The 15,122-nt window shown below is 46.8% G+C and overlaps 1 protein-coding gene across 13 annotated transcripts in view; it reads left to right on the top strand.

Annotated features, from left to right (window-relative positions):
- Window positions 1-13,044, top strand: part of ZNF536 (zinc finger protein 536) — a 437,882-nt gene extending 424,838 nt beyond the window's left edge. For all 13 annotated transcript variants that reach the window (XM_058707985.1, XM_058707988.1, XM_058707980.1 and 10 more), the window contains one exon: window positions 10,125-13,044. In XM_058707985.1, the coding sequence (XP_058563968.1) occupies window positions 10,125-10,369 (245 nt within the window). In that variant the 3' untranslated portion in view covers window positions 10,370-13,044. The remainder of the gene's footprint in view (window positions 1-10,124) is intronic.
- Window positions 13,045-15,122: the final 2,078 nt, after the last annotated feature.

The following is a 15,122-nucleotide window of genomic DNA, read 5'->3' as shown; positions in this document are numbered from 1 at the left end:
CTCGGGAACTCTGGCCCCTGCAGTGCAGATTTGGCCTTAAACCGTGTTTATTCGTTTGCCCCAGGCGGCCTCTGTGCTCGGAGAGCCACCAGCCTGCCTGGGTGGGCAGGAGAGGCAGCCTGGAGTGCAGGCCGCGGGCACTCACAGGCAACTATTGATCCGGGATCTTAAATCATTCCCCGGATTTTATGAAAGCATTTATGTTTATCATTAAATAACCTTCAAAGGGTCGATGAACTTACTTTCCTTTTTTGGAGATTTTTAGATGTGTAATATAATAATACTCTCACAATGCCCTGTGTTTGTCTCTGGGTAAGTGACTTCATCCTGAAAGGTGATGGAGGAGACCAAAGAGAGAGGGTGCTGCCCTCAGTGTAAGGCGGGAGCCAGGAACAGAGGGGCTGGTCGCTCAGCCCCACATCACACAGCAAGCCTCACCCCTCCTACTACTCCGTTCTCTCCCAGCATTTCCAGGGGAGGGTGGGTGCAGGAGTTGGAACACTTCTCCGTGTACTTAGTAATTCAGTCATCTAGTTATGTCAGTATGACTTGTGGGTGCTTGATACTTCGGGCTATAATCTGATGCTGTGTCATTCACTTTGTTGCTAAGATTGTTCCAGCTCTGGCCATTGGGGGCTCTTTCATTTGGCTCTGTGCTACTTTGACATACCTCCACCAATGTGTGGGTTTTTTGGGCGATTCCTTACTTTCTGGCAAAAGACGCTCCAGGATCATCTCATGTATTTCCTGTTCCAGCCCTAGAATCGGCCATTTCTACAAAAAGCCTTTTGTTTTCTTTATGTGTTTTTACCTATTTATTTTTGAGAGAGTGAGCGAGCACGTGCGCTCACACACACACACACACACACACGCATGCACACACACACACACACACACACACACACAGAACACACGATGGGTAGGGGCAGAGAGAGGGAGAGGGAATCCCAAGCAGGCTTTGCACTGTCAGTGCGGAGCCCTACACGGGGCTCGAACTCATGAATCGTGAGATCATGACCTGAGCCCAAATCAAGAGCCGCCTAACCGACTGAGCCCCATAGGTGCCCCGTTGGTTCCTTTTCTTGAGAGTGGCGCTACAAGTCAAGTGTGGATGTCACGGGTTCTAGGCCCGCTCAGCTGACGGGACAAGGAAACATAAGTGTGCATGCTAACTCCTGCACGTACTCATATCTGTGTCACATATATTGAACTGAACACAAGTTCACTCTGATGTCTCTAATCTATTACCACATGGATCAAAATTTGCTTTTAAAATAGTGAAATATTTTTTGGTAGTGTTTTGAATTAAAACCCAAATCACAGGATATTTGAAACCTGAAATTAGTTATACTAAGGATATTCCAAAGTGTTTTAGCATCTTTGATTAGATGGTTGAATATTTTTTCAAAAACTGAAAACATAAATTATGTACCTGATTAGAACCATTCTTGCCTATTTGGAATTAGGGAAATTATATATACATATGTGATGTGTGCAACTGTGAAAAACAGCTTTCTGTTGGTTCCGTGTGTGTTCATGTATATTTTTACCCATCTCATTGCCACTGTGGAGCCTGTTGAACCTGGACGGCTGGCCAGGGTCCTGGGCAGAAGCCCCTCCAGTTTGCAGCGTCAGGGTCAGCTGCAGACACTGAGAGCGAGCAGTAGGTGAGAGCCAAGTGGAGACCAGCGGACCGCCCTGGAGGCCTGACCCCGGGTGAGCTTGCTGGGCATCTCCGTGCTTGGATTCGTCCCATGCCTGTGGGTCCACCTCTGGGGCCGTGTTTCTAACATACGCAACTGGCCCTATAGGTGGAGCCATTTTCTTAACTACCAGCCTACATTTTGCAAATGTCCCCAGTTTCAAGGAATTGCGAAGGGCTCCACTTGGGTTGCAGCAGGAGTGGTGTTGCTCAGGATGGCACCTCTCAGAGGAGGCACTTCCCAAGCCTCATGGCTCTAGGCATGTGAGCTGGTCCTTTCTAGAAAACCATGCCATGAAATGTGACTGTGGGAGACCCTTCTGGGCTCTTAGAGATGCTCCGTGATCCTGTGCTCCAAAGAAGATATTTCAGAAAGGAAAATGGTAGTGTCTCCAGGTGAGTCCGCCATGGACTTACTGTAGGCAGCTTTCTTGGGGTCTGTACTCACTCAGGCCGCAAGTGGGTTGTGGCCAAGGCTGATCTAGAAGTCATGGCAGCAGTGTTCCTCTTCATTGACCCACGTGTTTTCTTTTTGCATTTATTTCAATGACCAATAAAAGGGCCTGGTGGGATTGATCTGAAAGGCTTGCCCTGGTCTGAGAGATGGCTGGGCTGTATGAGGACACAGGAGATTGCCTGTGTCTCTGAGAGACGGCTGGGCCATGTGAGGACTGCCCATGGGATTGCCCATGTCTCTGTGTCTACCCCGGGGCCAGGGACCCCACTTCCTCCCACTTACACACATGACCCTCTTCTGGACCCTCTTCCTTGTGCTGACCATGTACCATGACTGGAGATTATCCGTCTCCACTGTAGATCCCCTTGTTCCAGCGTCCAGAATTCTGCCTCTGTCGCCATGTATAGACCCTGCCTGTGGCCAAACAGCACATGTGTCCTTCCTCAAGAATGTTCTTCCTCTCCCAGGACTCTTTCAGGGCCCGTCCTCAGAGCCGTCTTTTTGATGGAAAACTGGAGCCTGGCTCAAAGCGGCTGGATGTCCTCTCCTGGTAAACTCTTGGCCCCTACCTCCTCCCACTGGAGAGGGCGTCCACTGGGCTGTCACCCCTGAAGGCAGCCTTGAGACTGCAGCCGGTCACTCAGCATGTATTGGTGGGCGTTGTGTGAGGCATGCAGAACAGATGCCCTTCCCACCCTCGTGGTGCCGAAAGTCCTGTGTCATTCCTACAGCAGTCTGTTAGGTGTAATGCATACAGCAGGTGCTGAATGTGAGCTCGTGGAAGTGGGTGGGGTTCCAGGAGTTGTGTGATGGAAGCTGGGAGTCTTGTGGCTCGGTGACAGCCATGTGCACAATGCCTGGCTTTGGTGGGTGTCTCGAGGCCACAGCGGTGCCTATTGTCCCTAAGTGGTGTGGCAGGTGACGCGCGTGCAGTATCTCTCTCTCTCTCTCTCTCTCTCTCTCTCACACACACACACACACACACACACACACACACGTTATAGTGCACGTCCTTTCAGGGTATTCATAGACTCCCTCCTGGAGCATCCCGGGTCCTGATCGAAGGTAGCCCTTTGTGGAGAATCTTCCGACAAGCAATTTCCAGTGACCGGCAGGAGGGAGCAGAGGGGAGCATCTGTTGTGAGACAGCCCTCAGGTTGAATTCCTGGTCGGAAACCAGCTAGCCACATACTCCTGACTTTGGACAATTATCTAATCTCCCTGGGCTCGGTTTTCTCATCTGTGAAACGGGAAGACTCCTCTCTAGCACATGTCCCTCCTGGGGGTTGCGAGGACCGTGGCCGCGGTTCCTGCAAATGTGCCCCGATGAGTTGTCCCGAGGCGGAACGCCGGTGGTTGGCCGCCGACTGCTCCACCCCTCCCGTCTGCCATCCCGCCCCCGGAGAGAAACCATCCGTTTGGAAAGTGTGGAAGCCCCGTGGATGTAGCCCCATCTCTGCCCACAAGTGTGGGCCAGTAATTAATGGATGGTCCCCCAAGGGGAGGCATTTTCCGCTCCCCCTTAGGTACAGGGAAAGAGCAGATATTTCCATCGCAGCAAGTAAGAAAAATATCTCGTTTCCCCACTTTTGTTATAAACAATGTACGACTTGCTTTCTCCTTACTCCTCTTGACCCTCCACACTGTATACATATTTATATATTATTCATAGTGGATTAAAAATGAATGTGCTCTTTACCACGGCTCTACGGCGCAGTGACAATACAAATTAACGTATGATGTACTTACTTTTCACATGGCAGTGATGGGAAATGTTGATGGTCTCGAAGTGAGAGGTAGAGAGACGGAGTGCGGTGGGCGGGGGGGGGGGGGGGTAGCGGGGGGCACCCATCTGGCCGCACGTCAGGGCCCCGGCTGCAGACAGGGATTGGGGCTATCCTCAATCAACCGTGCTGCTGCAGGGCCGGGAAGGCCTCCTCACTTCCCGTCACCTGTGGAAAGAAGGCCACGGTCCCCAGTGGGTCCTGTGAGCCTGGCCCCTGCCCGGCTCCCTCCACCATGACCTGGGCTTCACTTCCACCATGACCTGCCCGCAGACCCCTGCACTGCTACCAGTCTCCCTATCCCTGTGCCTGGGCTCAGGCCTGCCCCTGTCTGGAGTAGCACTTCTCTCCCTGTCCCTTCTCCTGGCTGCCTCTCCCATTCTTTCTCCCATCCATCCATCCATCCATCCATCCCTTCCTTTGCTTGCAAAATACTCGATGGGTGTCTGTAATGGGCCAAGCATCCTGCTAGGTGGGGAGAAACAGCAAACCCCAAAAGCAAAAACCCACAGCCCCTGCACTGCGGAGCTGGCTGTCCAGTGGAGAAGATAGACGTAACTGTCTGTTCGCTCAGCTGCCATTTCTGGAAGCTGTGCTGCAGAAGATTTTTCTATGACGGCCCTCATCACCATCATGGTGAGCCTGGGGTGATCAGGCCTCCTCGAGGCAAAGGCAAGGTGTGCCAAAGGGTACAGCTACACAGTAATTAGATGAAGCAGGGGAAGAGAGCATTCCGGATTAGGGAACAAGAAGGGATGGAGCAAAGGTCCTGTGGCAGGAAGGAGTAGAAAGCATTTGGAGAACGCTGAGAGTCCTGTATGGCAGAGACAGCAAACCGTGGGTGGGGCGGGGTGGGGGAGGAGTTGAGGGTGAAGCCAGGTCGACAGACAAACAGGGGCTCACGTTCCTCTGGGTTGAACTCTTAGAGCCCCCCAGTCACCTCTACTATATCACCATCTGCATTGCCCCAAAGTGTTTCTAGAACAGGATAGAACAGGATCCGCTAGATGGGGAGATGTTTCCGGCATGGGGTCTGACCCAAAGCCCATCCTAACCCACATTTGTTGAACTTCATCCAACGGAAATGCAATGTTAACAACTTGGTCCTTTGGACTCTGAAGGTCTTCCAGATTCCCCAAAACTCCCATTCAAGGGCAAATGCCCCGCGGACAGACAATATCTCAAGCTTCCACTGAAGACCACCTGAGGCAGGTAGCACAAAACAGTGGCACCTGAGACACTTGCTGAGTCAGTACATTTGAGGAAGAGGGGAACGCCGAGGCCCCCGCCAGGCTTAGACGGGCGGTGAGATGACGACGATAGAAACAGCAAGCGTGACAGTGACAGACAGTTGATTCATATGGTCCCGTATTCCTTCCAGATTTGACACCTTATTTTATCTGCTTCTCGTGACATCCTGTGGCAGAGTCTGCCCCATTTTCAAGGTGTGGGAACTGAAACCTCGAGAGATCACACTCCTTACTGGAGGTCAGACCCAGAGACTGAATTCCCTGGGCACACACCCCACCCCCCCCCCCCCCCCACGCCTACAGATGGATCCCTTCTCTGTCACAAATCTTTGAACACACAGTGAACTATTCCGGGGAGCGCTCAGATTTGGAGTTTGTTCCCAAGCCTTTGCTTATGGTCTCTGACCAAAAGGTCACAGACCTCCACAGACATCACTGCTCATGTGCCAATACCAGGGGCTTCAAGTGTACAAAAGCGTAGAGAAACGCGAATTGATTCATCCAGGTTTAGCTGGACTCAGAAGGGTACCAAATTTCAAAAGGGCTTTGCATTACAATAGCTTTCTGTTTGGGAGTCAGTGTTTGTGGCACCAAGGGACAGACTTCCACTTGAAACTTGATCCTTTGGCGAACACACTGACTTCTTCTGGGCCTTTCAACAAGCCACTTAGAAGCTGGCGGGGTGGGGGAGGTGTTGTATGTGTATATGTATATCTTATAAAAACACACTGCCATCATGGCTCTTGTAAGGATTTTGGAGAATTAGGGCATCTGGGTGCTTTATACCTGGTGGAAATTTGTTTTAAATCGAAACTGCCCGGGTTCACTGTATCTTAACTTCCTCATCTGTGCAATGGGGCTGATGTCACTCCTGGACCAAAGCGCCCTAAAGCTCAGAAATGAGGATAGCATACAAAAATATACGTGAAAAGCTATGGAATGCAGGCTTGTGGGATCTTCAGGGTATAATGGGTACTATCATTATAATCTACAGTGCTTATACCTACAAGGTATAGGGCAAGGTCAGGATTTATTATGATTCTAATATTGTATAGACTTTCTTCTAAAAGTACACATGCATAGTGTTATATACATTTACATATAGATTTCCATCTCACCTAAGTTAAAATGAAAACTAATTCCCTACTTACTAATGTTTTGACCACGGATGTATCCAAATATGCCAGAATCCTAGCACATCCTTCACAGTACCAAGACTTAGAGACTCAGATAGTGCCACAGGTTAAAACGTGATTAATATTTTAAAATAAATTGGTGGCGAAAATGTACCAGGCGCTTTTAGGCCATGTTGGCCAATTCAAAAAACTTTTTTTTGTGAATAAAGGTGACATTTGAGGTTCTCCACTTGGCTTGCCAAGATGCATGTTGCATGGCTCTCCTGGTGGTACAGTTTGCAGAGAAGGTGGCTTCCAAAGGTTGTAGTGTAGAATTCATACAGAAATGTATTATTCGTAATGATAATGGAAAGTATAACTTGGGGCGCCTGGGTGGCTCAGTCACTTAAGCGTCTGACTCTTGATTTCGGCTCAAGTCAGGATCACATGGTTCATGAGATCGAGTCCCTGCATCAGGCTCTGCGCTGACAGCGTTGGGGCCTGCTTGGGATTCTCCCTCTGTGTCTCTGCCCCTCCCCTGCTCATGTGCCCCCTCTCTCTCTCTCAAAATAAGCAATCGTTGAAAAACAGAGAGAGAAAATACAATAAATAGCCTTGACAGATGGACAAAAACAGTGGAAGAACAGAACCACGTTGAATCCCGGGACCTGAGGCAGACGTATTGAACGATACCACGGTTTGGTCTTTCCTCATGGTTGCGTTAGATTCTTTGGATCGTGGTACCAAGAGTTCTGGTTTTACTTTTGATTTTTATATATTTATTATTTGGAGTTGTTAACTCTGGAGACTTGTCAGACCACGGTGCTATTCTCCGTCAGTGATTCGCTACCCTATGATTCTTAAGTCGGGTGAGCTAGCTCCAGCTTTGGGTGAGCCGTGGACATTAGCATAGTAGGCTCCCACTGAACTGAGCTGCCTTTGGTGGCTACTGAGAAAATGCAGTCCGTTTCTGAGATTTGGATAAAACTTTAAAAACATTTCTTAGGCTTCCTGAGAACTGGTGTCTCAGTTCTGCTCAGGTTCTTTGGGTGCCCTTGGATTAGTTCAGATGCCTCTGGCTATAGACTCAGGCCCTCTTTTCTTCTGCTCAACAGTTGCTCTCCCCGAGTACTCAGAATCTTCTCTCCCTGAGCCCTGGGTATGGTTTGGTGTCCACCGCGATGGCGGCTTCTTGAGTTGGGTGTCTGGGTCTTGGGATCTGCTTGAAACTCACTGATCCCTGGCTTAGGACTGACTTAGAGTCACTATTCTGGTGGAGAGAATGGCTTTTCCTGCCCTGCTGCCCCTGACTGGATTGTTCCCTGTTGTGTCTGTGCCCTAACTCCAGCGTGATGAAGAATGGGGCCACTTACATTCTTTGTAAACTTCCTATATCCACGTAAGAAGTAGGAGTCTCAGCTCTCCTTCCCCACCAACCCAGGGCCTTCCCTTGTCTTCTGTGGGAGAGGTAACCAAGCCCTAAGGGTGGCACTGGGTCGCAGGCAGGCAGGAGTGATGCTGGCGAATCTTTCTCTTATCTGACAGTCAAGGCCCTGGCCCCTCCTGCTGATTGTTGCCCCTCTTCTTGCTGTGGTAGGCAATGCAGAAGGGCCAACAGTAAGTGTACTTTTCTTGGGCTTCATTTATTCTTAACTCCAAAGTCCACAGCTTTGCAACTTGGCTTTTGGCCAAGTGGGAAAGTTGATCAAATTCAGCCTTGCATTACAGGCAACAGTAGAAACAAAAGAAGCAGAAACCCTATCCAAAAATTTAGAATACCTTAAAAAAAAAAAGGCAAGGTGAAACAATGATAAGTGAGTTCCCTAAACAGTTCATGCCCGCTTTCTCTGTGCCAGGCAGTGGGCTTGGCACCAATGGTCCTAAGAGGGCTATGCTTCCTGCCAGAAGCTCCCGGCCAACCAGGGGGATCAATACACAGACCCTGCAGAATGAAGCCTTTTTGCAGAGACCATTAATGGTTTGATTTGGTGTGGACAAAGGAAGGATGCTCCAGAGGAGGTGGGAGAGGTGGCTGGGACTGGACTTGGAGGTCCTGATTATCCCTTAGAGGGCAGGTGACCATCAAAGATTTGAGGCAAGGAAATCACAGCTGAGCTCCTCCTTTAGGGGCCCACTCTGGTATTCCTGGCAGAATACCGGGGGGGTTGGGGGGGGGGACGCCTGACAGCGTGAAGCCCTCCTGCAGGCCGCCATGTTCATAGTCTAGGCAAGAGTTGGGACACACCGGATCAGCCTTGAGGGGGGATGGGAAAGAAAGAGGGAGACTCACCAGGTAGAAGAGATTCATCCTGGAGATCAATTGGCTAGGAGGGAGGGCAGAGAGCACTCCCTCCGCAAACCAAGTAAGAAAGAAGGAAGATTCTAGGACCGTGTGCAATGAGAAGTGAAAGCGAACTCCAGCTCCAAACATTTGGTTGGCCTCCAGTTTCTCGGGAACAAGACTGCTTTGCTAAGTAGATACACAGGACTTCTGCTATTACTGTTGCAGCAAAAGTGCTGAGTGTGCTGTTTGGATGTTTTCTGGTGTAAATGGTTGGGCCTTTTTATTTACTTGTTTATTTTTCGGAGCAAATGAAACCCAGCCTCGGGCCTTGACCTCTCTGGGTGCTGCTGGGTGGGACGGTACTCAAGAACTTCCAGGAATGGACATCCACAGCTTCCGGGCATCAGCGGGGAATGCGATTGTTCTATTATAACTTCCCAAACCAAATGCTTTACTGGTTCCTCAATGGGTGCCTGTCTGCTGTACCTCAGGACAGAGAAATCAAGCATGACGGATTGGGTGGGTTTCCACTAGAGTCCACATTTTGTTCTGATTTAGGGCGTTTCTAGAAAAATTTGATTTCAAGGGTTACGGTTCAAAATCTAGCTTCTTTAAAACTACCCTGGCCGTGGTTATTTGAACATTTCGGTTGCCGCCGATATCTTCTCCGGCCTCCTCTTGAAACCCAGTGGTTCTGCAAATTCTTCCAGCCCTGCCCCAGAGCGAGGCTTGGGCCACGGCCCTGCATCACCCCACTGCAAACACACACTCCCTCCTCATGCTCTGTTGCTTATCTGTAAAGAGTCGATGGGAGGATAAGAAAGTGAACTGGCTTAGTGCTGAGACCTGAGTCAGAATCCCAGGCGGAGGGATTTATGGCTTTGTGTGCGTGTAGAACTGGGGTCAGCAGAGTACAAAACAGGGATCAAATCCCTCTACTGTCTGTCTTTGTGCAGCCTGGGAGCTAAGAATGGTTTCTACATTTTAAATGGTTGGAAAAAAAAAAAAAAGAAGAAGAAGAAGAAGAAGGACGACTATTTCATCTCCCACGAAAATTATACGAAATTCAAATTTCAGGGTCTAAAAAAAAAAGTTTTGAATTTCATCAATAAGGCGTTGGAAATTTATTTCCTCCCTTGTCACAGAGGTGCCTACGTAATACCTTTGATTTTGTGTCTTGGCTTGCAAAGCCTAAAATATTGGCTATCTAACAGTGTAGAGGAAAAAAAAAAAAAAAAAAAAGATCTAGGTGTTGGGAACATTCTCTCCTGTCACCGGGAAAGTCTGAATTAAAGCTCTCCCTAGGATGGAAAGGTCTTGTAAATCCCTGTCTAAGTTATTATTAGCGCGTAACTTATTATTTGTCCAGATAGGTATATTGGCTACTTTTCTGTCCTTTGCCAGTCTGAGTTTGCAAAGTGACTGCAATCATAAGACCGATAGCACTGATAACAACGATGCTGTCCTCTGAGCCGTGGGGGTCGAGGAGGGAGCAAGCAGAAGAGCTGACCGGTTCCTCTTTGTGCCCGCAGGTCACAGGCCTTTCCAGTGCCGATACTGTCCCTACAGTGCCTCTCAGAAGGGAAACCTGAAGACCCACGTCCTCTGCGTCCATCGTATGCCTTTTGACAACAGTCAGTACCCCGACCGCAGGTTCAAGCGCTCCAGAGTCGACTCGGAGGCTTCTGGGAATTTCGAAGACCCCACAGCTGTCAAGGCGGGGAGCTCAGCAGAGCTAACAGAGGAAGGCTGCAAAGCCCAGGAGCAGCGTAACTGAGCAAACTGACCTGTATATTGCAATATTATTTTACACAGTTTTAAGATTATGCATCTGGTAAAAGAGTTTGCTAACTGCATTCCAAGGGGAAAAAATCATGTACAACTCCCCCACTAGTGTATAGAACATTTAAAAAATTTAAAAAGATATCTATATATATATATATTAAAGAAAAAAAAAAAAAAAACCCCAGCCCTTGAAAATGGCTGCTAAACTGTTACCCGGCAACAAGTCCTTCCAAACAATGCAGGTGGAAGAGAAGTGATTTCAGAAACGCTCGGTGTCCTCCAAGCTTGAGAAAGCTGGGGGCCCTTCCAACTCTTAAGTCGTCTTTGTCCCCAAATCATGCTCTTAACTGAAAAATGATACCATCTAAATGATTTAGCGTTGCCTTGAAGACGGAGGGGCTGTGTTTTCATTGTTGAAAACACCTCTATAATCTGACACCAGCTGCTGCCAGTTGCCGCCCACCCTAATGAGATGTGCCGAGAGGCAGCCGCGGTGCCAGTCAGACTGGAGCGGTCACTGCAGAGAAAATCAATTCACGTGGTGTCCCAACTGCTCGCGCGAAGAAACCCTAGACCGCCCGCAGCCAGCGCCAGGGCTGACCAGCACTGCAGAGAATTGCCACCTTAAACGTGCATTAAAAAAAAACAAAAACAAACAAACAAACAAAACACAGCCAAATGAATCAATGGTCAGAAATCATCTGCAGACAAATGCCCATTGCAGGTTTGAGGAGTAATTCCTTTTTTTAGATCAAATCGCAGTATTGAGAGGGAAATGCTTTTTCTTCTTGGTTGTCTGGCTTTTTTTTTTTTTTTTTTTGGATGAAAAAGAAGTTGCTAATAAAAAAAAAAAACAATTAGGGGTACATTATGTAAAATGTGGTTTAGGAATACTAGCCAACCCTATCCAGAGAAGGTGCTGGTGAGAAGTGGGAATTTATGTAATAATAGAAAGATGGTTTTTTATTATGATTTTAAACATTTTACTTGAATGAAGGCTGCTCCGGTCCTTACGATCAGATTTTTGTCATGTGTTCGTTTTTGTAAGTACCACAGACATGAAGCGAGATTTTCTTCTCTGACAAGCTCTTATGAAATAGCTTGTATTAAAAGACGAATCTAAACATCCTGCTCTCTATCGCTAATGAAGAAAACTGTTTGAGTTAAAAATGTCTGTTTTTGTAAAACAAATGTGTTCTATATTTTTGTAGATTTTAGATTTTTTACTGATTGGATACTCCAAATTTATCAAGTTCTGCACCACCCAGAGGGAGATTTTGAGGGCCAATAATGAACCACTTAACTCATTCAAAAAAAAAAAAAGATTTAAGAAGACTAGTTAAGGGTTTATTCTTGAATCTGCTAGAATGGCATACGAGTTCAGCCTCTTAACATACTTCCTTTGAGTGACACGAAATTGGTGCTGTTGCTTGTGACGATAGAGAAGTATTGAAGTATTAACTTCTTCTAAAACGAAATCATTCAGACTTAAACAAAAAAAAGTCGATATTTCCTTGCAGGCTGGGAGCACAGAATAAAACCCCAGGGCCTTAAAAACTTCAGCTCTGCCTACAGCAGTTTACAAAATTTCTAAACTGCTCTCAATGTAAATAAAATGCTTAGCGCTATCCTGAGACCAGAAGGAATCTCAGGCTAATAAGGAATCCGGTTTGCATATGCTGTAGAGAGGGTGTCATCTACCCAAGGTTTCGGTGAAAATGAGGTCGCTGTTCCACGTGGACCCATCTGGCATAGAGCAAGCTGCTTTCTTGTTTTTCTAGAATAGTTCTCACTGCCTTACTTAAATCGAGTTGATAAACTTAATGCAACTGTTTCTATGATCCTAGAGGAAGGACTGAAATGTTATTGAAAACTTTCTGACTGTAGTGAGCTTTAGGATTTTAACTGCACTACTGTGTTTGGTGACTGTGCCAGTCGCTTGCTTTCTGTGTGTTTGCCCCGCCTTTGGTATCTTAGCAAAGAAAAATATTAAAAAAAAGAAAAAAAAAAGAAAAAAAAAGAAGAAAAAAAAGGTAAAAAGAAAAAAAAAGAGGAAAAAAAAAGTGAAAGAAACATGAGAGCCACATTCCATTTCTAGCACTTTGGGCGCTCTTTTGGTATTCTTTTGTGTCTTCTGAGCATCGTCAGATGCGACAGGCAATAATTCTGTTTGTGACACTGGGAACACCCCTCCTCTTTGTGGCGTGTGTGTTGATTCCATTTTGTCCAGTGCTACCGTGTCCTTATTTCCCCCTCTGACACAGGCCTTCTTTCCAGAACATTTGTAACTTGTAATACAAACAAGTGACAGCCACAGTGATGCAGTGTCAGTTTCTGAATGTCACCAGGTCCTCCTATCTAAACATGTCAAGTTTCTTCCCTGTAACTTCTGTAGTCTGTGATGCTGGTCATAATACTGTCTACATTCCTACACAAAGAAAAAAAAAATCTATCTTGGAGGAAATCTGAGATCAATAGCGTAGAGGATTTTGTTGCTATGCTTGTAACAAGTAGAAAACTTTGTATTTAAAGTTTATTCTTGGTCATTATTTATTATTATAATACATCAGTTGACAGAACTTTATTCTGGTATAGAAAGTATTAAAAGTTGTTTTTTCAGCAATGACTGTTTTCTTTCCGCTGTTAGAATAAAATGTCTTTGAAGCAGTCCGGTTTTATCCAGTGTTTTACGCAATAAAACCTCTACCTCTGGAAAAAAAAAAATCTTTTCCTATTCACTGATGTTTATTAGGAAGAGTAAAACGTGTTCTTGCAGCTTTGTCAGACTTTGCTAAGGCTTGGTCAAACCCCGCTTATTCATAAAAACCTCCGCAGTATCCTGGGGGGGTGGTCCCCACAGCCTCGGGCTGTTCGAGCCCCGTGAGTATCTCTGTGCCGTATACACAACGTTGAGTGCGTGTGTGTGTGTGAGTGTGTGCGCACACCCATGTGCATGTGGGAAATACACTTCAAAGGTTCGTGGATCCTGGTTTCAGTAAGGTAAAACCAATGGAAATACAAGTGCTTTTCCTATCGCCGTAATTATGTAAGACGCTGAAAGCATTGGGATCTATTATTCCCCTTTATTGGTAGAAAGTTGTTTAAAAAATCATTAAATACAAGGAAGGCTTTTTCAGAGGATAATCTGAATTCTTCCTCTGGAAGAAAAGGAAAAGAATAGAGAACAGTAAAATCTATGGTATAAGGGCTACTGAGAACGCAGCCAGCCCTCTGACAGTGATTTGAGAGGGTCTGAAGTGTGTTCCCCACACTTGATGAGCAGAGTCGCTTTTTGATTTGTTTTTCATTGCTGTTGATTTGGTGTGAAAGCCAAGCTTGCATAATGCAGGCTGCAGCTCTGGAGTACTGAGGGCCCAAGGAAAGGTTGCAAGCAAAAGCATCCACCCACGTTGCGTAGGAATTTGTAAATCACCGTGTTTCTTTCAGGATGCCAGACTATTGGCCTCGCTGCATGGGAGCCGGGGCGACTGGAATGGAATTTTTGACAGACCTGACTGTCCATTGTTATGACCAGCAAACAGCACAGGTGAGTCACGAGGTAACAGGGAAGGGTCAGGAAGTGACCCCATCAGGGCGGAAGGTTCCAACTTCACGTACGTGGTGGATCCCAAACCGAAATGCCTCCAGGGGCCAGGCAAAGCACCTCAGTGGGGGAAAGAGGTGAGTAAGGATGGGGGGAGGGTCTCGGGCGGGGGGGGGTGGTGTGTGGACCCTTAGCAACTGCTTGTCATCACCACGAGGAATGTGGCATCAGGGCTTCTGAGTTTTCTAGAGACACCGGATACCTGGATTTTGCATTAAGTCTCTCAGTTTTTACAGGTTGGCTCAAAATGTGTTTTCAAGACCTGTATAATAAAGATGAATGAAATGTGGTTTATCTGTAGAATGGAATATTATTCTGCCATGAAAAGGAATAGAGCACGGATGCAGACTAAAACATGGACAGACTTTGAAAACAGGATGTTGGGCGAAAAAAGCCAGTTATAAAAGACCACATGTTATATGATCCCATTTAGAGGAAACGTCTAGAATGTCCAGAATAGGGCTTCAGGACAGGTTGACGGGCTGGGGGAGGGGAGAATGGGGAGTGACTGCTCACGAGTTCAAGGTTTCTTTTTGGAGTGATAAAAATGTCCTAAAATTAGGCCGCAATGAGGGTTGACCAAGCCTGAATAAACTAAAACACCACTGAGTTGTACACTTTTAAAGGGTAAATTTTATGATATGTGAATTACATCTCAATAAAGCTGTTATAAAATAAAAATAAAGCCAGAAGGCGGCCTTTCTGAGAAGCATCAATACAGATTTCCATCAAAATGTTTTGGGCCCTCAACAGTCATAGACGACTGTCTTCTTGTAGACAATTACAAAACAAGGGGTGTACAGACTTAAATTTGAGCCCTAACTCTACTACTTACTGGCTGCTTGATCTTGAACGATTTAACAGTCCTGGGTTCATCGGTGGTATCTGTGAAACAGTGAAATTGAACGCAATCAAGTAGGGGAGATCATGGTTACGTTTTGTAAATTTTCGGTGTTGGGCTGCTGTGGTGTAGTGAGTTAGGGATAAACTTGGGATTGATTTCACACCTATGAAACACTGTATGCTGAAGCCCCCATGTTTGGGGAAAGGCTCTGATGGTCAGGGTTCTTCCACACCCACCTGCTTCAGACAATAAGGTCCTGGACGGATGTCTTCTACTCTGTTTTCCAGTTTCCTCATT

Source organism: Neofelis nebulosa, chromosome 17 (assembly GCF_028018385.1).
Source record: "Neofelis nebulosa isolate mNeoNeb1 chromosome 17, mNeoNeb1.pri, whole genome shotgun sequence".
In the NCBI taxonomy this organism is placed as follows: Eukaryota; Metazoa; Chordata; class Mammalia; order Carnivora; family Felidae; genus Neofelis; species Neofelis nebulosa.
This window is presented reverse-complemented; position numbering and strand designations above follow the sequence as displayed.